General features: G+C 37.1%; 1 protein-coding gene across 7 annotated transcripts in view; it reads right to left on the minus strand.

The window, feature by feature from the left end:
- Positions 1-413: 413 nt before the first annotated feature.
- MYSM1 (Myb like, SWIRM and MPN domains 1) overlaps positions 414-23,756 on the minus strand; it is a 44,789-nt gene continuing 21,446 nt past the window's right edge. For 4 of the 7 annotated variants that reach the window (XM_037148510.2, XM_037148514.2, XM_037148512.2 and 1 more), the window contains 12 exons: positions 21,313-21,443; positions 20,082-20,185; positions 18,589-18,666; positions 17,652-17,740; positions 16,222-16,276; positions 15,822-15,872; positions 15,067-15,141; positions 14,269-14,457; positions 13,420-13,552; positions 11,500-11,605; positions 11,266-11,323; positions 5,295-10,219 (listed from right to left, as the gene is read on the minus strand). In XM_037148510.2, coding sequence (XP_037004405.2) covers positions 10,052-10,219; positions 11,266-11,323; positions 11,500-11,605; positions 13,420-13,552; positions 14,269-14,457; positions 15,067-15,141; positions 15,822-15,872; positions 16,222-16,276; positions 17,652-17,740; positions 18,589-18,666; positions 20,082-20,185; positions 21,313-21,443 — 1,237 coding nt within the window. In that variant the 3' untranslated portion in view covers positions 5,295-10,051. Of the gene's footprint in view, positions 1,033-3,166; positions 3,257-5,293; positions 10,220-11,265; positions 11,324-11,499; positions 11,606-13,419; positions 13,553-14,268; positions 14,458-15,066; positions 15,142-15,821; positions 15,873-16,221; positions 16,277-17,651; positions 17,741-18,588; positions 18,667-20,081; positions 20,186-21,312; positions 21,444-23,756 lie in introns of those variants that run through there. The other 3 variants (XM_053655540.1, XM_053655539.1, XM_053655541.1) reach the window with 3 other exon arrangements.

The following is a 23,756-nucleotide window of genomic DNA, read 5'->3' on the forward strand; positions in this document are numbered from 1 at the left end:
CTTTCTGTTTCATTCAGAAAGAATGAATCATGTATTCGTTCATCAAACTGCAGTTAAGTGCCTTTTTAATCTATGTTAAGTCTTATATTAGCCACTGGGGCGGGGTCCATCCTCAGAAGCTCATGGTCCAGTGAAGGCAGCAGAAAAGTAAACAGACAAGTCAAAGCCAGTGTGACTGGGGCAGTAAGAATGGGAGGCAGAGGGGTTCAGCCGAAAGGCTCAAGCCCAGTCTTGGAGGGCAGAGGCAAGGCAGGCCCCTGGGGAGGAACAGTGTTTGAATTTGGAAGGTAGCACAGACAGATGACAACGGTGGGAGCAGGGAACGTGTCCATGCAAAGGGAAAGGTGCCTGTAGGCCTGCAGGGTGGGGCTGCACGTTTGGGTTCACCCAATAGGGCTGTGTGTGTGTGTGTGTGTGTGTGTGTGTGTGTGTTAGAGGTGGGAAGAGGATCGGCAAGAGGTGTAACTAGAGAATGGAAGCTGGCCTCCCAAGCTTCCACGTCGGACTTAGTGCAGAAAGTGTGGCGAGCCATTGGAAACTTCTAGGCAGAGAAGTGACGTGCTTAGGTTTGTGCTTCATAAAAGCAATCAGTGCAGAGGCTGCAGTGTAGAGGATGAGAGGAGGGGGGTACCTGTTAAAGGCAGAGAGATTAACTACTTTTGACAATGTGAAGTGTTTCTGTAAGTTCACTTCTCTTGGGTTTGGCCATAATGGAAAGACAGAGAACCATGTTGGAGCCAAATTTCTATCCATAAAGTCCACTTCTTCTATTGTCCAGGTAACAGACTAACAAGCCCCTGGCTTCGTCTTCTGTGCTGGGGCACAGCGTGGTGCAGAACCTGGAGCACAGGATTTCTCTGCCCGGGGAAGGCAGAGAGGCCCCAGAGGTGTAATCGAGGAGCGCTGGCCGTGGGAAGACTTTGATTCTACAGTCTGGCCTTGATGTGGACAAATCACTTCTATCTCGGTATCAGTTCTCACACCCCAAAGTGAGGACATTGAACTCCATTGTTCCTTAAGTCCTTCCCGGCTCTGAAACCAGTAACACAATAGTTTGGTGAGCTGATGTGAAAATCATACAGGCCTCAGTTTGAATTGTCTCTGCCATTTCTGGCTGCATGACCCTGAATAAATTACTTAAACACTCTACGGCTAAATTTAAAATGGGGACAATAAAACCTCTTGCAAGGTTTTGTGGGGATTACCTACTTACTGTATGTAAGCATTTAGCACTGCACGTACCTTTAAATGGATGGATGCTATTCTTACAAAATAGCTTCAAAATGGAAAATGGCTAACCTGGAGAGACCATGAAATAAGGAAACTCACCCTTCAATCACACAATGTCAAGGAACTAGACAACCGACTGTTTTACAGTGTTTACAAATTCAGCCTTTTGTGCAATCTTTTCTGATTTTGTTAAACCAGGTAGCATTACAGGCTGAGCCTATTGTGCGCATACGCTGTGACAGAGTACCCCCTAGTGGCTTTAGAGAGTAGCACCATCATTAAGATGGTTGAACAAACGTAGCTTTGTGGATTTATAAGCAAACAGCAAGGATTTGGAGGTTTGTTAATCTTAGATAAAGCTAATAAAGCTAATCTTAGATAAAGCTAGTAAAGTGCCATTAATTACATCACTTCTAATAGTAATTCCTTAGTCAACTTTTTCATAAGTCATGCTCTGGGCATTTATTAGATCTTGCAGTTCCAAAAGACAAAATTACATTTTAAATGAAAACATAAATTAAATCAAACATTTGAATTGCACATAAAACCCCCAGATTAGTTCTTTACTTGGTAAAACTGAAAATAAATTGGAATCACTCAAAAGGATGGTGCAGTAGCAGGGCTGGATGGTTTTGAGGTTACCTTGCTCCAGATTTGGCTGAGTGGAACGGGCAAGGTGCTTATTTCTATGGGACCTCAGTTTCCTCACATTAGAATATAGGACTCGAAGCCAAGGTCCTTTCCAGCTCTGAGGTTCTTTGATTTGATGGGGGGAAATTATCCTCTTTTGTTTTTTAATTTAGGGCTCTGCCTTCAAAGAAACTTGATGCCAACTTTTCATTATAAACTTGGGGTCTCAAGAACAGAAATTTAAAGCCCATTTGAAGATGAGTTTATAACATTTTACAAAACCAGCCCTAGCTAGCTATAACAGAGAAGGCTAGTTACTAACAAGGTTCAAGTTCTCCTTCCACAGTGTTTTGCAGAGAAGCAACTGCCCAGTTAGGATTCCATTTAACAGCCCCTCTTTGCATATGCGCGGAATCATATGGCTAGTTCTTGACAAAGGGCTAAGAGCAAAAATGATGTATTACTTCTAAGTCAAGATGGTGAAATATCAAGTGCGTGATCCTCCATTCTTTCTCCTTCGCCTTGTCCTCACAAGGGTGACACTTGGGCTACTTGGAGTCACAAGATGGCAAAGCCACATGTGAGAGGAACCTGGGTATCTGCATTACTTATTGGAGACTGACTGCCCAGGACAGCCACTGTATCAGAACACCTGCAGTGGACTTTGTGTGAGTGAGAACTTTCACTGTGTTAAAGAACTAAGAATTAGGGATGGTTTGTTATAGCAGCTAGCTTTAATTATGCTGACATACGAACTCCATAATGCTGGGATCCAATTTGAGGCATTGCATAAAAGCAAACTAATCTCATAAAAGCAAATCTTCATTCCCCCCCGAGGGTGGGTATGGGTGGGAGTAAGATTAGCCTACTCATTATATCTTATGATTACAAAAATAGTTGTTGTGGAAAAGGTCTTACCAAAATTTCCTTTAAACTATTAAATTCTGTTATATAAATAGAGTCTAATGTAGACAATCTTCTGGCTATTAAGGGGTATAAATGCCATAATTATTACTGAGCCACGTTTACCAGATAGTTTGGAACAATAGAAAGCTCGGTGATCACTGGTGCAGATAGATAAAATAAACTAAGCATTTAACTTGCTTTCTGAAACTCTAATTCTTCTACATTTTGAGGTGACCTTGTTAACGGGGGAAAGTGCAGGAGGAGCCATTGATTATATCCAGTAACAGATATTTGTTACCAATAAGAAACTGTTTTTGAGCCCTGGCCAGGTGGCTCAGTTGGTTAGAGCATTGTCTCATGCACTGAAAGGCTGCAGGTTTGATCCCATCAGGGCACACACCTAGGTTGTGGGTTTGATACCTGGTCAGGACCAGTCCAGGAGGCAACCAACCAGTTTCTCTTCCACTGATGTTTCTCTCTCTTTCTCTCTCTGTAATCAATAAACATATCCTCAGTGAGAATTAAAACAAAAAAATTTTCATTGATTTTGATTGCAGGAAAAAGATGAAAGATGAAAGTTTTGTTATTTAGCTGTATCTGCAAACACTGACATTATTTTCAGCTAGCATTGTACAGGAAGATAACTGAGAATCAGTGATGCAGAAACACATCAGCAACACTAAGAAAAATCCATTACAGTCAAAACAGGACTGTGAGACAATGCTGGTCTGGAGCCACAGGCAGAGTATGATGCTGGCTACAGCCAGAAAATTATAGCAAATGCTTCATTAGCAAGAACCCGTAACAGCTGTATAGAGAAACAAACGTCCAATGAAATAAATCCTTGTAGAATTAGAATTCCTAGGGTTTCATTGTACTTTGTCACCTAAATCATCATTTAGGAGCTTGAGTTCAAATTGGTTCTGTAAACAAGATATATATGGCTGTATTACTGAGAAAAATTTACTTATACTGAAAAATGTTCTGCAGATATCAACCAAATTAAAAGGGTACATAGATCTTGATCTAGCAACTAAGCTCCTAGTAATCTATTCAGAGAAATAGCAGCAGTGCACAAAAACAGGTCAATTTTGCATAGAAAAATGAGAACCTAAAGGTCAACAATTTAAAACTGATCAATTGTGCAAATCTGTATTACAGAATGTGCTAGGTACCTCTCGCAAAGAATACATGTTTATATGCTGCTATGAAGTCCTCACCGAAGACAGAAATTAGATATATACATGTGTGTATATATACACACGCACAGTCTGGAAAAAGTCCAGCCATTGTTAACATGAGAACAATTTGCATATCGACGTAACCTGGCAGTCAACATTGGACTGGAATGCGCACGCATGAACAATGACTTCACTATGCTAGTCGTGAGGATGGTAGATGCCATTGAGTGAGCACGTGTACTGTGTGGCTGTTGCATTCAAAATGGCTGAGTACAGAAACAAATCTGCATCAAATTCTACATTAAGCTCGAATGTTCCTGCACAGTAACCATTCAGTGATTAAGAAGGCCATAGCTATGGGCAACTGGTGATTGGCAGCTTCATCACAACGCACCTGCTCATGCATCACATCTCGTCCAGTTTTCTAGCAAAACATCAAATCACCCAGGTGACCCAGCCCCACTACAGTCCAGATTTGGTGCCTGCAACTTCTGGCTTTTCCAAAAACTAAAATCACCTTAGAAAGAGAAGGTATTTCAGAACTTTGATAAGATTCAGGAAAATACGAGGCAGCTGATGGTGACTGGGATAAGGTGTGAGGTCCCAAGGTGCCTACTCTGAAGGGGACTGAGGTGCCATTGTCCTATGTACAATGTTTCTTGTACCTTCTTCAATAAATGTCTATTTTTCACAGCACATGGCTGGATACTTTACACATGGACCTTGTGTTTGTGTGTAACGACCCTCTATTTAAAGACGAATGAGTTAATTCTAAGGTGAGATTTTTCTCTTTGTACCTTCTGTGTCTTTAGTTGAGTAAATGTGAATTATCTTCATAACTAGCATCTTCACATAGTCTGTCTACCCTCTGTCCCCAAACTCGATTTCTCACTCTTTACCTCCAGGGCCTCAGTGCTGGGTCACTTCTTTCTGGAACACCTTCCCCCACATGTCATCTACCCAAACCCTTCCAGGCTATTTAAAGGTGATCTCTTCCAAGAAATGGTATCAGTATCAATGCTCCCATTTTGGAGAATTACTTCTCATTTGTCTAAACACCTATTATCGTTGAACTCTCTTACAGGCATTTGTAATCAATTCCAATTTGTGTCTTGGAGTCTTAGCTATCTATGTGAAGTTTTGTGTGTCTCCCACTTACTACGTAACAGGCTTCTCATGAGAAGAAACCAAGATTCATGCATCACTGTGTCCCCTGCAATGCTCACATAACAGACGCTCAAGCAAAGTACGCTGAAGTAATGGGACATTTCTGCCATTCAGTGTATGCTAATAAGTTAGAAAGAGACGAACTTATTTACCACTTTATTTTCAAAACTTTATATAGAATCTTCAGAATGTTTCCTTTAATTTTTATTAGATAAATCTCAAAGTTTAAAATCATATATTTTATAATATGTCATAGTTTAGTATAGGGAGGAGAGTTCAATCATTTTGAGAAAAGGCTTTCATAATTGTATAAACACTAATATTCATAATATTCCTTAATACAGATATAGACAACATGGCATCATGTTGAAATGTACAAAATAGCTTAAATCATATTTTGTTACAGAACATATTAAAAAAATTCAAACTAATAAAAGAAATCTACGTACACTGTAACATTTAGGGAAACCAGCAACGGGTTTATCAATAATCACAGTAAACTTATACAAAATATACAATTTACATGTCAATTCATAAATTTAAGATATATGTAAGTAATCTACTTAAATCATGCTAGAATCTGTTATTTTATAATAGGTTGAAACAAATACTCTGTTGTACCCCGTGAAACAGGAATACTCTGTTGTACCCCGTGAAACAGGAATACAAACTATGAAATCATATTTAATATCCTTCTTAATTCATAATAGACTAACTTTAGAAAACCTCAAAGATAGCAAATCAGGCATCTCCCCCTGAAATTACAGTCCTTTTGAATGCATTCATAAATATAGTCAAAGGAAGAAAATAAAAACAAAAAGATACCAAGAGTTAATTAGTTGGGGGTGGGAGGAACCAGACTTGTCTGTTTTGTTCTGGAAAGAATTTAAGGTGACTTAAAAGATTAGAAAAATATCAGAAAGCAAAAATTACAGTTTAAATGAGAGAGGGGTGAAAGAGAGAGAGAATGGTTTGGAGAAACAGCATACATAAAAACCATTTAAGAAAAGGTTTTAAATTCCTAAGAAAAGGAAGTATGTTACATTATTCTTCACAGTGACTTTCTGGAAATACTGCAAAATCTGATATTAATTTGTAAGAAAATTATTAAACTCCTGGTAAACTGGAGAGCAGATCAAATTTGTCAAATTTGTACAATATTGACCCCAATGAAAGGAATTATAAAAATGTGTGTGCTTTTCTTCTTTGTGCTTGAGTGCACTGAGTTTTCCTTACTGTCCTAGTGTGACTCGAGTTAGTCTCTAGCCATTGGCAGAAGTGGAAATAAAAAATGAAAACAACAAAATTTGGGTATCCTGACTTAACTCCTACTGAGAAATCCATCAGCTGGACATCTGCCAACGACCTGAGGACAGGGAGCTACATTTCGGTGTTCAGGTACCTGTCCTATGGCTCTTCCATAGGTGCAGGGCAAAGCATCAACCCTAGGGTATCCTGACTATCAGTTCCTTCAGGTCCTACAGCTCACCTTGTTAGGAGCCAGCAAGACACACAGGAAGCTGCTCAGGTTGGCACGTTGAAGCCAGTCTCTCCTGCTGCCCAGAGAGCGATTGAGGTTCTGATCCCGCTTACAGTCTACACACCACAGACCTCACCCCACTCCTGTGAGGAGGAAAATTATGGAGAAGGGTAGGACAGCATTAATCAGCTTCTGGGAAATATGAATGGGTGTGTTCATCTCTCTTCTTCAGGCCCCACTTTCAACGAGTGACAGAATGAATGACCTCAGGAAGCAAAGCACGTGGAGATGAAAAAAGGGCTTGAGGGAAATGAAGGGAGAAAAAATGGTAGGATATGTGGATGAGTTCTGAAACTACAGACTAAGGATCAGAACACAATGTTCAGTCTACCTGAAAATTAAAACTAACTGCTGCTGCCTATCTCTTTGAGGACGAATGGTCCCAGCAGTACTGCTAAGTTTAAGAACTATGTTCACGTCTAAAGACTGAAAGCTGCGGTCTCACGTTTTTGGCTGGGGTGACAAAGCTCCACTATGGTTTATGACGTGGGTTTTGCAGAGGATGGACAGCCTTTGGGGCCAGTTCATCTAATTAGGCACCATGCCTCAGGCCCATGAAAATGCTTTAATTTCCTTGAAATTCAGGGGGAAAAAAAACCCTTTTAGATCGAAGGACATATTTATAGACAACCCTATATTCACTTTATACAAGTGCAATGATAATGCATTGATTTTTAATAGAAGAAGAGGTCCAAGAGGACAAGCGTCTAGCGCCCTAACCATCATAATGCAGCTGTGAACACAGGGCCAAGGGCAGCGGCCAGGGCAATGGAACAGAGAGGAGAGCCTGATTTTGCTGATCCTGTTCCACCGATTTTTCCAGTTTGAATGTTACCTTAGGATTAGATTTCCCCATCTCCAGCACTGTAAACAGCACTAGAGGCCGGTTTCCCTCTGTGACCCTGCCTCCTGAACTGCCTGCACCACGGGGCCATTCTGTTTTAGACTTCCTAGGAAACACACTTCAACTCCCCTCAGTAGCCCAGGGTTGGCGGTGACAGAAATGTGGGCGCCTGCAGTTGCAAAACTGTTTAATATGCTAAGAGAAAAAAAGGAAGCAGAGAGAGTGAACGAGGAGGGGAGCAGGTATCACAGCTTTTAATGTCCTACACTCACATGGGGGACATTTCTACTAAAATGTTAGCCCTGGTTTTCTAGATAGTAGGATTAAGATATTTTTATGCTTCTGTTTGTAAAAAACATTTTAGTTTAAAAATTGTGCTTTTAAAGCTTTAAATTGAGGATTGCCATTTTTGAGCTCCTCAGAGTATGGTTCTTAGTAAATCCAGTTAACCACTGGCATGTGGGGGACTCAGGTTTAAGAACAGAACTTCTAACAATTTCCACTATTTTTCATCACTCAAATTTATCAGTATCATAGGAAAATTTCATCACAAAAGCTAGTTAATAACATTTTCTAGGATCAATTCCCAATGTATAATGAGGAAAATAAGTTAAAAGAAACAGTACAAATAAATGAATTACTACCTTTTATAGAATCAGAGATATTCTGCCCTTGGAAAGAAATAACTATACACAAAATTTAGACCTGAATTACAGATGAAGAGCCTGAAGTCAACAGGTTATATGGTTTTTTATCACTGTAACACAGCAAAGCTGGTAACAGAACTGGTAAGAACTCTCAGGTTTCCTGATTTTTGGTCTAGAGCTCTCATACCCCTGGTCCCACAAGTAACTGCTTTATAAGTTATGTTACATTTTTTATCCTAAATGCTTATAGAGAAATGGAAAACACTACCAGTTTTCTTTAAAAACATTTGCTAATTTGGGAACTGTACCATCTCAAAATAAAAAGTTCCAGGTGAGTGGCCCAACAATTAGAATACAGTGTACGAATTCAGACCTAGAAGGATGCTAGAGAGACAACTGAAACCCCAGAGACACAAGATTTGGGTCCGAAAAAGGTAAGCTTATCCCCCAAAGTCACATGGTTGAGTCCAGACCCAGGTCATTTAAAACTGGTTCACTGAGCCTTCTAATACTGCCGTATTCTCCCTTGGCTATTAATTAAACAAAAAAGGTAAAAATACAGAATACCCAGATTAAACCTGTTATTAATAAGAATGCTTGGAGAATGGGTATAAATGAATTCAATGGTTAATAAACTACAATCTATTAGGATAAATCAGGCAGCATAATTGTTTTATTTGACAATGTACCTAAATGTAATAAATCACAAATTTGAGTTTTGTTGTTTGAAAACGATGAAATATCTTTGAATGTCTCAGGCTCATGCATCTGAAGAGAAATTCTAATTATTTACAGTTCTCTAGAACAGGGGGTTGGAGGATAGCGGCCAGCAATGTGTTTTGTGAGGCTTATAAGTTAAGAATGGTTAAAATTTTAAAGGGTTGTAAAAAATATGAAACCCGTCTGATAGAGACAGTGTGTGTCCTGCAGAGTCAAAGTTACTGACTAGCTGCCCCTTTACAGTTTGCAGACTTCTGTTCTAGATTTAGAAAGTATACAAAACTGGGCTGCATATGCGTATGTTGTGGAAGGCTTTTTTGTTTTTAAAGTTAAATCTCCGATTTATTTAAGCTTTACTACAATTTGCCTCTTTCTACTGATAGCAGGTAGTAGGAAAAAACCTAGTCTGAGGGTGCTGATGACCTGTGTGGCAGTTAAGTGAGGTTTTATCATCTGCACACTCAAGTAAAGGGGCAGACTGCTGAAACTAATTATTTTATGCATCTGAAATCCATACAAAATGTTTTAGATAGCTGAAAAAATCACATATCCTGTAGTATTGTTGCTCTGAAATAAAATGGAAGCAAATATCTATGATTAAAAATCAGCAGTTTGACTCTCTCATTTGGGTGGGTCTCTTCGGTTTTTAAGGTTCTTCTCCTGATGCCTCCCCTGCCTCACACAGCATGTTGTTAATTTACTAAATCAGTAGTTTTCTGCCATGTTAATTACCTCAGTGACCACCCACCCATTTCTCATTTGCAACAATAAACACATCTCACCAAAACACATGGAAAGGACGGAAGTGCTCTTAATGAGACATGAGATAAAAAAAAGGGAATGAGCAGTTGGGGGAGAACTAAAAATCAGAGACAGATCTCACTCACCAACCTGCAGACAACAGTAAGTGGGCAGTCCTTCGGCGCCTGCTGCGCCGCCCACTGGCCACTGCTCGCAGGACTGGGGCCCCACAGCTCACCCCAGTGCCCTCGGCACCCTGGTAAGTGCTACGTGCAACAAGTTCCTTCCTCTTTTTTGCCACATGGTTTATGTGGCAAAGTTCAGATTTTGTGAATTAGAGAAAAAACATCAAAGCTGTGCTACTGCTAAGAGATTACAATAGTTTCAAGGTTATATAGGACAGTAGGATCTATTGTGTCAAGATTAAAATGTCACTTTGAAATCACTACAGCAACAATTCCTTCGAACCCACAGCACAGTTCTCTTCAGCTACTCCGTTCCCCTGCTTGCTTTTATAACTGGAAAGAAATAAATTTTCTATTTGAGTCAAGAATTCTTCAGCAATGAAGCGATTTGTCACTTTGCTTAGAGTTTTCCTCAGACACTCCAAAAGCTAGATGAAAAGAAAAGTTTTATATTTAACACATGAAAAGTACAAGAAGGCTTATATCACTACCCTTATTTAATAATAAATCTCACATTTTCCTAGTGCTCAAATGAGAAACATTCTCCTTTAAATACGGTTGAGGATAAACTTGCATGCAATAACTGTATAGCTGGAGTACAGGAAGCCACTGCTGAATGCTTAGGTTAGTTCCTTTACGATTATGTAAGGAAACAAACCTGAGATTGTATAGCATGCAATGCTTTCTACTTGGGACAAATCTGTGACTATACCCCTTTTTTTTAGTAGTTACATTTACAAAAGATTTCGTAGAATAAAAAAAAATCTATGTACAAAAAAAAATCTATGTGCATATAAACACAGGACTCTACCATTTCAAAATTAGGATGCTAGAGTCTATTTATTTCCTGGGAAATGTGCATGTTAATCTTCTAACCAAACAAAGATAAAGTGGCTATAATAGAAGGGGGTGAAATATTTTTTAAATTTATTTTAGAAACTTAGTATGTTTATACTTTCTCTTTCCAAACTGCTACGGGGGTGGGGGTGGGGGGGGAATGTTGCCAACCTAGTGGTCTTAACTCATTACACTCATAAACAAAACTAGAACTGAAATAAAAGAATTCAGGAGTCTTATTTCCTACCAGAAAGTAAGGTGATCATTTAAATTTAATTGTTAGATTTATAATACCCTTCTTAAAAATGACCAATTGTTAAAGCTAAATGGAAACATGGCACTTTTGAGTTTAGTAAAATGAGAAAAATGTTCTCCATTGTGTACAATAATAATCTGCTAAGAAATTTATCAGCCAATACTGACAAATTTACTCTAAAATAGCATTATTTCTATATGCAAGTGTAGGCAACGAAACAGATTACTAATTATCTCCTAGAAATTAATTTTAAAAAGAAAAAAGCAATAAAGGAAATAGAAAATGTATCCAAGAAGCATTAGGCATCATGGGAAAACACATAGAGATGAATAGCCTTAGAATCTGTGAACAAAAGAACCAATTAAAATGAAGGCAGCTTACTTTCTGCAAACAAGTCAGGTCAGAATCCCGGCGAAAGATTTTATCCATAGGGACACTGCTGTTGGAGGGAAAGGAAAACAAACTGATGAAACAAATACTACACACTAATCCGTTCTGCAATACACCACCCCGATGCCACATATCACAATTTTGTATTTAACTTGGGTTTTCTCTAAAACATAATTGAATGAGAAGCGCTGCAGATGTGCAACCATCTCAAGCCACAGCACATACCTACGGGAGAGCCTGTATTTTTCTATTATCCATCTTGTCTTTTCAAACACTAATCCCCACTGAGGTTCTTCTAACATCTGTTGTACTTCAAATTTGTAAGGTAAACCTAGAAAAGCATAGAGAAGCATACTGTCATTGACTATTTCTTAAATCTAATCTCCTTTTAACTACTTAAAATTCCCTTCACTCTTTCCACAACCACTACTCGGCAGACCAGCTGAACAGCACTTTAACATAATGGAAGTTAATTAAATATTTATTACCTGACTCAACTTGGTCCACCAAGCATATTAATGCCAAGCAATTAATAATAACAATAAACAAAAGTGAAAGTGTCGTTTGTGTGACAATTCTATACAAGAAGCTGTGGGAGGTAAAATGATCACATAATTTACTATCCGAACTAAGAGACCTTTTGAGTAAATGGGGGCACTATTCATAATTGAGAAAGAACGACAGGCTTAAACTGAGACTGACCCAATCAAACCAAGACGTATTCCATACTAGCGGTTTTTAAAAACAGGGGTTACTAAGGTTTACAATGATGTTGTAAGGCAGGCAGCATCATTCCTATTTAACAGATGTGAGAACTCAGGCTGAAACAGGTTGAACAGGCATACATATGGCTTGTAGCTACTGTACTGAACAGCATCCGAGTTCGTGCCCATAATTTAGCAGATTAGAAAATTATATTTAAATTGGGAACAAGTGAATTGTGGTTCCTTCTTCTGTAACTTTTCTGTAAAATTATACTTGTTAAAGAACAATGAATGTATGTGCCATGAGCATTTTGAACTCAAGTTAATGGCAGTAGTATTCATTCAACAAAAATCTACAGAGTGGAGATCATTTCCTAGGTGGAAGGCAATTAATTAAGTGCTTCTAAAGACACACTGACAAAGAAGACAGTCTCTGCTCTTTGGGGTGCACAGTTTAGTGAGACGTGCCAAACAGATAAATGCCCATTTACCACAACAAATTACCAGGACAAAGTGGCCATGACCAGAAGGAAGTGCAGTAGATACAACAAGAACAGAGCAACTGATAGTAAATGACAGAGGTAGTGCTGGAAAATCTTTATCAAAGAGAGGGCACCTGAGTGACATCATTAAAAATACAGAGAAATTAATTTAATGAACGTTCACTAGGCACCTACTTTATGCCAGGCTTGTGCTAGAATGTGAGGATAGAAAAATGAGTATCCTGTAATACCACCTACTGTCGAGGGGCGCATGAGGGAAAGGGGAAGAGCACAAATGTGCAGTGAATAACAGCATACAGAGAGACCGGTAAACCAGAGCAGTGGTAGAAAGGCTGAAGTAGAGAGAACAAACACCCTAGAGACACCAACTGTTTCTCTAATCACTTCCCTTCCATCCACTCTTCCATTTCTAGGCTGCTAATTCCCAGCCAGAGTTGACTGGACTGCAAGTAGACATAAATCCCAAAGGAGCCAAGTCATAGAATGGGCCAAACCAACAAAACTCTTTATGGAATAGATTGGAAGCTAAGAGATAAAAAACAGGCATTGTGAAGCCTAAACTAAGAGGCCATGGAGGGCCTGGTAGTCGGGTGGTCATTTTCTTTTTCTACCTGTATGCCCTCTCAGACAAAGCCAGCCTGCATTTATATTGCTTATTGCAGTGTCTTCAGTACCTCACACACACACTGCTTGGCCACAACCCCTCCCCACACTCTCACTTTTCCAGTGGCCACAGTAACACAGCAGGGACTTGAACCTTGAAGGATATCATAAAAGGGAATGGGGGGAGGTTGCACTGCATGGCATGCAAACAGTGATTCCCCAGTCGAAGCACAAACTCTTCCACAGAATAGTTCTGTAACGTTGTAAATTCTTTGATTTGTAAGATTCCAAGACACGATGACAGAAATGGGGTGAAGTTTTTGTTGGAAACTTACGGTAAGAGCCATCTGGGCTAATTTCATCACTTATAACCAGGCAGGTAATCTGGGAATAAGGTAAAGGATTGTTTCGATTATAGGGACTAATAATCATTCCAATGAACTTTGCGCCACCTCTGGAGAAGTAACTCTGCAATGAAAAGTATAGTATAATTAGTTTCAACAACATAAATTTAAAAGTCAATGTTTATCCCTACTAACATTTTAAACATCTAACGGAGAAAGAAGAAACAGATAGGTATGTTAACTTCACATCCAAATAGCAACTAAATGAAATGTCTTATATATTCATTCCATACTCTAAATTTTTCAGGCCAAAATGTGTTCAACCCAAACTTAAAAGAACAAAAAATCTGTATCTGCTATGAATATATTTACTAATTATATTCAAATCCATCAACTATAATCTTTTTCAATGTTAATTTACAAATAGCTGCCTACAGTAAAAACAGTCACATATCAAACATAAAATTGCAGAATAAAACAAAACCATATTTCTCGCAGATGCAAAATATATCTTATATTTCTGATGATTTAAATTATTCCCAGTCTTTGTCCTAATTGTTCCCATTGATTTTTAAAGGCTCTGGGAACAATTATCACTGTTAGTTTAATGGCTTGTCGGTATGAAATAGGAAGCTGATTTCCAAAGTTTTAAACAAACATGTATTACTCTTGTAATCGGAAAAAATGCAAGTTATTTAAAAAACTCCAGATGTACAGATTATCAGAAATACAACATTTTGATAGAAATGTTCAAAGTACTTTTATGTAATAGAAAGTAATGAGAGGGAGAGAATGTGCAATCATTTACAGAATACATATGCATAAGACCTAGAAACACACCTGGTATTTGGCTTGAGTATCAATATCTCGTAGGGAAGGATTAGGATCAAAGGCAGGATGAGAATGATACCACCCAATGACACTGTAGCCTCTTACAGCCAAGGTTTCCGAGGCCTGTGTTTGGGAGACAGGGTCCATCTCACACTGCAGCCCTGTACTCAGACTGTTACATGGCTCCGCTGCACAGACCTATAAAGGATTGATCCCTATATGATTACACTGAAATTCCATTAATCCTATTACTTTAATGTTTTAGTTCTTTCATATGAACATACAGAAATGTTTTAAAGCCAAGCCTTTTATTTGATTTATATCACAGGGAGCCTTTAACTTGCAAATGAATCAACTCCAAAAGTGTGTGGATCTACTTTGTACTTAAACAAGGTCATAACAATTGCTAATTTTCCAGGTCGGCCCATGTAATACCTGTACAAACATACTCTTTCAATGGCCTCTATTATTTTTGATAATTTCAACAGAATGATGCAAACTCATTTTTCAACTCTAAGGTTAGCACATGCTTCCTGGCCTCACAGGAGTTGTAGTTTTTCACTGGTGAAGACAATGAGGAGCCCGGGCCTGGCAGTGTTCCCCCTTTCTCAGTGGCGAAAGGAAACACGTGTTCAATAAATGGAATGTTAAGTCACTTTTGGGGATATATAACTTTCCACATTTGTGTGTTCTCATTGATACCATAGGTGAAGCCTGTATTTTAATTATACCCACTGATATCTATAAAAACATTTGGTCTGGAAGCAGGACAAAATACTTTTAAAATCTTTAAAATTGAGAACTTACTTCAACTATCTTATCAACTTCTGAATATCTTCCTCCTAACAGACCAATCACTTCTGCCATAGACACATGAGCATGCTGAAAGAAATACAAGACAGACTTAGCCCAAACAAACCACCTGACAAAAAAATCAGAGTAAAACTCACTTATCAAGTCTGGTAATTATGCTTTTTTAATATAAAGTAGCATGCCAGAGGAACTAGATACTAGGCTCAGGGCACAGTCTTAAGATTTCAGATCTATATTCCCTGCTGGCTGCAAAGCTTTGAACCCAGCATTCAAACAATGATGCCACTTCCTCACTTACAAAACAAGGCACCATTTGCTGTCCCTATTCAGGAAAGATATAAAGATCCAAAGTAAAAAAATTACTCTAGAACCTCCTATAGGAAAAGAACATTAAAAAACCACACAACCATGGAGTCCTCAGTAGTTTAGTGCAAATCAGGAAACTCCGAATTAGGAGTTGTGTTTTGTTATCTAGCAGGCAGCAGACAAAGGGTACTAGGAAATAAAAGTAGGGTTAATGATTACAAACAGTCTGCAAAAACTCACATTAATTTATTTGCTCTAAAATAGGAAACATGCAATTGTTTGGCTTTTCTCCAAAAGAAAAGACTTATTTTTAGATTCCTTGTAAAAGAGGATAGTTAAGATCCAAAACACAGGTCTTCCATACTCTCTCTCTTATGCCTGCAATAAAAATACACAAGAATAGAAATCAGAATAACTAAGTAAACACAATAGATTATCCTTACCAAATCCATTATTAAAAGTGCTTCTGAAGCCACTTTCACCTGAAATGGCTCCTGAAATATAAAAAACAAAAAAACAAAAAAAATGGGGGAGCATAAAAATAGAGATTTTGTTCTCCCTAACTGGAATGTCCACCCCCTTTGTCCGTTTACCTATCACACCTATCTCACCACCAACCAAAATTCAGCGAGAATCACATTAAAAAAAATACTGTTTAAAACCCTGGCCTAGAGCAATTCCCTCTCCTTTTCCATCTGTATCGCTCATCTGACTCCTAATATACCCTGTCTTGCCCATTATATTTCACATATAAGTGCCCTGCACATACTGAAAAACAAGAAGTATTTTATGTCTGACAGGAGGGCATTATTTATGGTCATTCAGTGATGCATTAAGTAGTACCTGCTTTTCTTCACTGAAAAAATTACAAGGTATCAGCTGGAAGGGATCAAATGAGCTGAAAAAGAAGAAAATATTTATTTCTAATATAATCTCAACAAGATTAGGAAAATAACATTTATTCACAAATTTAAAAATATGTATCAAAATCTAAACCTACTGTCTGAGAGAAAAATATTAAATGAGGAGAATTTCTTAAAACAGTCACTACAGCTGCTAGAGAGCAGCACTGCTCCTTTGGACTTGGTGTTTTGAAATGGGGCAGGCCCTTGGGGAGAAAGTAATTCTGTTTCTGAATTACTTTTAATACCCAAAGAGGAGAACATTAAAAATGGTCAGACATGTGTCCTACACTGAAAGCAGATTTCAAAAAGTTCAATGAAGATGTAACCAATTCCCTGACATAAGAACTGAAAGAAATGTCAAGAAAGATGGATGATTTTCAAAAATATTTCTGTCAGTACAATAATATGGTCAGCATAGAGTAGTGACTCAATAAATTTGTTGAATGAATAAATGACAAACGGTTCAGCTAAAGAAATTAATGTATATAGAAAATTCTATAATAAAGTCAAATTTTAAAATGAAAAAGTAAAACAAAAATAAAAGAGGGGGGAACGGGACCACCTAAGCAAGTGCTTAGATACCAAAGCACATATAAATAAATCTATGAGAAATGTTAGAAAGACTATGACTAGTAAAGAATTGAGATCTGAGAGATATAGTAAGAATAAAAAGGTTTTTAAGGCTATGTTCAGAGAAAACAAACAAACTTTTGTTGAATAAAGGAGAAAAAATTTTCAAATTGGAAAGTGCTTCACCAATACGAATAAACAGAAACTAAAGGCCAGGATAAATGAGCAAACAGCAAGAGGGCATACGCATCTGAGAGCGCTGAAGAACCGTGACCTGAAACCACTGTCAATGTCATCTGAGGAGCTGCAGAGAGTGGAAAAATGACAGGAGGCCTTGGCATAGGCAACTACTGGGCTTGTTTTCAAACACAATATAAACAGATTTTAGAAACAGAGGAAGCATATGTTGTATATAGAAAAATTCTAGGTTAAGATTCTAAAATAGCTGATTAGTAAGCTTTTAGCAAGTGAAGAGGTGACTACTAAGAATAATAATGGCTTCATTTAAGTATGAGCTACCTGTTCATAGTGCCTGAGTTGTATTAAATGACCATTTGTCATAAATGAGGCCACTGTGCAACAAAGCTTAGTTCCTATATTCACTGAACCTGAAAAAATTTAAAACTTGTGCTCACGATATTCCAAATTCACAATCAGTGAAATAAAAAAATTTCAAAATTTTTACCTGTATTTTTAAACTTAATGTGAACATTATAATGCAAGCTATTTCAAATATTTTCCCAACATTTTCTAATCACTTATAAGTTAAGAATTACATTTATATAATGTTAATTATACCTTTTTGTTGGTCTTTGCACTTTTGAAGATTTAATAGTTTTGCATTTTTCCTCTTCTCTTCTTTGTGCCAACTCCTCAGCAGAGAGATGCTAAAATATAAAACACCAGTTCATCAAAAGTTCATCAACCAACCACTAATAAGTAGAATTAATAAATATACTCCTTTAAACCACATTTGAGGGCCTGTGAGAACAAGATGAGGTTGACAGGTATACCTGCACCTGCAGACACTGCTGGTGACTAGGACTTGGCGATGGGCGCTTGCTCCGCCCAACTCTATGTATATAACCTCTCTCTGTGTTTTGCTTGTGACTCCATTGGCTTATTGGGGAGGTCTCCCCTAATAAACCTGGCATTGTGGAAAGACACAAATATGCAAGAGTGGCTCCTTTTGGGGATGCTCCCCTGCTCATGACACCATTCCACTATACTAGTCGTTCACAAACAAGTTATATATGTAGAATGCATGTGGGTATATGTGTTACACACACATTCACTGCCTATTTTTTTTTTAGGACCACAGTTTTTATTTGTGAAAATAATACTTCAATATTTGTATTATGTCTAATGCTTGGGACAATATCTTAATTGGCATATCAGAATGTCATTCAACAATGCTTACTGAAATGAACTGGGCATAACGACTTCCTAGTACCCTTGAAGATATTCTTGAGGGAGAGAACAGAATTTAGAAACAGATAATCAAAATTCTGAAAATGAGGCAACTAGGAGTTCTGAAAACTCCTGGTTAACTGAACCACCAATGTCTTCTACTTGGCTGTTAATCAATGACTTCTGGACAAAACAATTAATATGGAAATGAGAGACATATATGTATACATGTTCAAAAAGTATAATATTTGTGACATTAAGTTATACAAATACGTACTGACAAAACAACTTTCACTAATGAGCCATTTAAGAAGGTCAAAGTTACCTCAAATGTCTGTCCTTCTAAGTCTTTTGCATCACACCAATTTCCCCATGGGTCTCGGACCCTACGTCTCCTCGTGCGCTGTGATGAGATGAAAATAAAGCAGAAGTAATGATATTAACTTAGACAAATCACAACACATTAATATACAAAGTCAAAATGATAACTTTCTAAAAAACAACTTCTCCATTTAAATAATGTTAATATCTGATCAGCAGTGTCTGACTAAATTTTATTTCATTAATTTACGTTCAATAGCTAGCACTCTGCTCAGAAAAAAATCAGTGATTTTTTTTTCAGTATTCCACTTGGGTATCTTCAATTTTTCATTTCTTTTCTTTTTTTAAGACCAAAAAGAGCCACCAAGAAAATGACTTCCTATTCATTAACTTGTGGTAGAAAACTCGAAAGAATACACAGCAAGAGGTAAACTATTGACAACTGGAAGCAAAGTAGTTACATCTCAGCCTTGGAAAGGAAAAGATTGCTTAGTTAACACAAACAGTAAAAAATTACAAAGCTGGATAACAGCATACTAACATCCAGTTTTGCAAACCTCAGGTCTGAGCCCTTAAATGGACTAGCTGTCAGAGGCCACTGACTAGTACCATCTTCACCAACTATATTTGAAAACACCCCTTCTTAGAGCACATCTAGCAAAAAGTACAAATACCTAGTTACAGAATAGCCGCAGGGATGTAAAGTACAGTGTAGGAAAGGGAGCAGCCAAAGAACTTTACACCCATGACACCTGCATATGAACAAAGGTGGGGGGACTGTCTGAGGGAGTGGGGGGACTGCCTGAGGGGATGGGGGTGCTGGGTGCAGGGGGCAAGTCAGGACAACTGAAATGGCATAATCAATAAAATATAATTTTAAAAAAGCATATCTAGGCAGAGATGGCCTACAGCCCAAATTCTCTGAGAAAGATACCCATTCCATCACCTACATTTTATCCCACCTATTACCAATATAAGCTATTTTACTGGTTCACAGCATGACTCTGCCTTTTAGGAGACTTGCTGGATCACTTTAAAAAATAAGAGTCATGAAATTTAAACTATTATAAAACTGACTAACCTCAAGAATTAAAAAAATAAAGGCTAAAATATTTTGGATAGCTATTCTAAAAAGCTGAAACAAAAATTTTAAACAAAAACAACTGAAAAAGAAAAAAAGAGCCTAACTCTATAGTTAAAAAATGTTAGATTTAGAAATCGAAACCAAGCAGCCTCAGGCCATTTTAGCAACACAGTACGCTTCTCTGTAAAGGCTGTCAGTGAATTTTGAGAATTTTTTTGGTTTGTTTGCCTTATACACCTATGTGAAATTGAACAGAAACCAGAAAAGTGAACAGCAAGGTAAAATACAAGAGACACTATGTTAGTCCACTAAATGGCCATTTGTCAAACAGTTGAAGATAAGCAGATATACCTTACTGGGCAGGGTAAGGAGCATTTTGGAGAAGTCATTTAGGGGGAGAGGTGGCTGCTTACCACAGACTGCAGGCGCTGGGCGAGTTGGTATGCTTCCACTGTATCTTTTCTGTCCCTGATTCGCGCTTTATCAACTGGGTGTGGCCTATTATATACAGCCTGTTCTGTGGCAATTCAGAAAAAACAAAACAATCTATTTTTTAACAAATTCATTTGTTAAACAGAAGACATATCTACACTGACTATAAATTGTGAGCCAATTTCTAAGTGTCTTTATACCAGAGCTTCTATGATTCTATACTGTTCCACAATCACACATTTTATATGCCACGTAGTTCTTACATAAAAGTAATTCTATTATTTATTATAAAGAATTCTCAATAAAATGTGATTCTTAGGAAATGGGTAATTCATTTACTTTTTTATTTACTCCACTTTGCTAACTTTGGAAATCTAACACAGAAAATACGATTTCATTTTTCTTTTGGTGGTTGACGAAGTTACGACACCTTAATTTTCCTGAAAAGCCAGTCCCAATATACAATGCTCTGGGCAAACAAAGACCTCAGGGCAAACTATACATTTTATCTGCCTCTACATAAGACAAAATCTTCTCTGACAGGAAGTTTTCTGGTTAGCTGTCTTTTCACAGACACAGACCACAGAATACTCTTCTCAAACCATGGGTTGCAAGGTTCTAATTACCTTATCACTTTGCAACTCTGGCATTACCTTTCTTCAAAAGGTTTGTGTCATGCTAATAAAAGGGTGGAATACATTTAAAAGTATACATATTCATCACCTTTTATATTTGAGAAAAACTAGGGTGAAAACACTTTTTTCCATGTAAAATGTTTTGGCATTTTTATTACACTTAAACATAGAGGCTCATAATTTGTTTCCTTTATTTAAGCACTGCTAGACAGTATTTCTAGTATGAATACAATATTTGCAAATTAAATAGGCTATTATTAGTTTTCATAAAAGTTTTATTTTTACTTGACAAAGGACTACACTCTTAAATTATTTCTACTTCTTAAGATTGCATATATTTCCTTTAAAATTATACCACCATTTTCACTATAGGTAGGTCAAAGGGAAACTAAACTAAATATAGTTTAATCATCCAAATCTGTTTTACAGCAAAATCTTAATACATTTATTCCAAAATGTTACTGAATCTCTCTCTATATATACCTAAGTCTACCTGAACTCTAACCATCAAGAAATTCATGGGTGCCGTAAGGATAAAAATGTCAAGTAAAAGGTGTTGTTGGGTTTTTATTTTTACCACATCCAAAATTGATTGCTCCTATCAATTCGAGGTATGTATGAATCCGTCCAATACAATTAACATCCCCACAGTTCTTCAGGCCAGGACGTACTGAGGTCTTATTTAAGTATTTCGGTTTGCATATCTCCCTAATTAAGAGATGGAAGTACAATTATTTTGGATAAATAAAAACATCAAAAAAAATTTCTGGGAAAAAATTTAATATTTGAAATACCTTAAAAATTCACCCCCTTGCAATATGTAAATGTGTAGTAAATACAATACTAATACATAATACCCAATGTGCATTTTCACTGAAATAAAATATCTTTAAATGATACAATACCTTACAAGAATAGTGAAATTTTAAAAGTATTATTTCTTTCCCAATATTAAATTCAATAAATTCCAGTTATCCCAGGAGTTTTAAGTTAGAAGCTTATTTACCTACATATCCAAATTCAAGCCTCAATCTTCGAATAAAAAAGGCACTTTGATTATATATTGAAAGCATTTATTATTAGACCTTTCGAATTTTTACTATGTCACTTAGGTTCATCTACTTTTACTTTGTTGGATACTATTTTTTCATTGTAAACTACCTTATAAATACTTACAAGTTTTATATTAGTTTTTAATCATTACAACAATAAATATTAAGTACTAACTCTCAGAAGAAAATAGAACTAGGTGTTATAGGGGATCCCAAAGGAATCAGGAAATGCCCAAAAGTTATGAAATAAGAGGTTTATACAGTAAAACACATATTTACTGAATATTATTAATGTACCCTGCTAGATGGTATAATATAGTTTAAAAATAATAGAAAACTTAATTACTAAGTGCTTACGCCAGATGCTGTACCAAGAGTTACACATCCTTAATCCTCACAACAACCCTACAAGACAGAGTTTACTATAGGAATCAGGAAATGCCCAAAAGTTATGAAATAAGAGGTTTATACAGTAAAACACATATTTACTGAATATTATTAATGTACCCTGCTAGATGGTATAATATAGTTTAAAAATAATAGAAAACTTAATTACTAAGTGCTTACGCCAGATGCTGTACCAAGAGTTACACATCCTTAATCCTCACAACAACCCTACAAGACAGAGTTTACTATTCTAATTTTAGTGATGAGAAACAAAAAGGTCAGAGAAATTAAAGCACTTAAGGAAGTGACAGCCCTGGTTGGTGTGGTTCAGTAGATTGCTGGCCTGCAAACCAAAGGGTCACCAGTTCCATTCCCAGTCAGGGCACATGTCTGGGTTGCAGGCCAGGTCCCCAGGAGGGGGAGCAGGAGAGGCAACCACACATTGACGCTTCTCTCCCTCTTTTCCCCCCTCCCTTCCCCTTTGTCTAAAAATAAATTTAAAAACCTTAAAAAAAAAGTGGTAAGATTTCAAACCAAGTACTCAGATAAATCGTATAACAGGTATTTCTTATTCAATTTTTATTTTATCTTACGAATATTTATTCTGCATCCTCTACATCAGGCATTGTTCTGGGCACTAAGGATACAGAGATGAATAGTATAAAGTTCCTGACCTTACATTCTAATGGGTCAAGAAATTTATAATATCTATTGTATTGTCAGTTAGCAATAAATGCTAGGAAGAAAAGAGGATAAGTAGATACGGTGAGATAAATAAGAAAAGACTATTTTAAATAAGTGTTTAGGGAAGGATTCCCTAAGCAGAAACCAAATTTGAAATCATAAATTCTATGGAACTTCAGGGAAAGGAAAAAGTAGCTTGTGATGTGAGAGGGTTTCAAAAGTTACAATGAAAAGTTGAGATTTCGAATGTTTTGAAAGAAAACAAAACTGAACAAATGAAGGCAAGAAAGTTGAAATGAGCATGGTATATAAAATAGCTACCAAAAAACTGTAGGAATCTAAAAACTGAATTGAAGTAATTAATGATTATCCAAAGCAAAAGGTTTTAAGCAGAACCTAGTAATCTAGTGCAGTGCTAAACGAATGGTTAAGGCTTCTCGAAATATCTGTTCAAGACATAATGATGACTCACTCATTCATTCAATCTTTTCTCCCTAACAAATTGAGTGCCTTCTGTATTATTCTTAGCATTATTCTTAGCATTAGGGATTTAACAAAAAATAGACAAAAAAATCTACTTGAGTGGAGCCTGCATTATTATTGGGAATCAAGGGAAAGACAATACACAAATAAAAATGTAATATTTTCAGTGGTAATAAGTTCTATGAAGATAAATGGAAAGCAGGATAAAAGAATGAGAGAAAGGAGATATGTGAGCTATTTTAGATAGGGTGGTCAGAGAAGGCCTCTAATTTCCCTTGAGCAGAGGAAGCAAGATTCACCAAGATCTGCAGGGGAAAGCATCCAAGGCAGAACGAAAAGTCTAGGTCAAGGCCCCGACTTGGAACTGTGAAAATAACGAATCAAGATTACACAGACTCTGGAAATCACTTTCACC

The sequence above is a fragment of the Artibeus jamaicensis genome, unplaced genomic scaffold, assembly GCF_021234435.1.
Source record: "Artibeus jamaicensis isolate MK-2021 breed Jamaican fruit bat unplaced genomic scaffold, CSHL_Jam_final scaffold_1019, whole genome shotgun sequence".
NCBI lineage: Eukaryota > Metazoa > Chordata > Mammalia > Chiroptera > Phyllostomidae > Artibeus > Artibeus jamaicensis.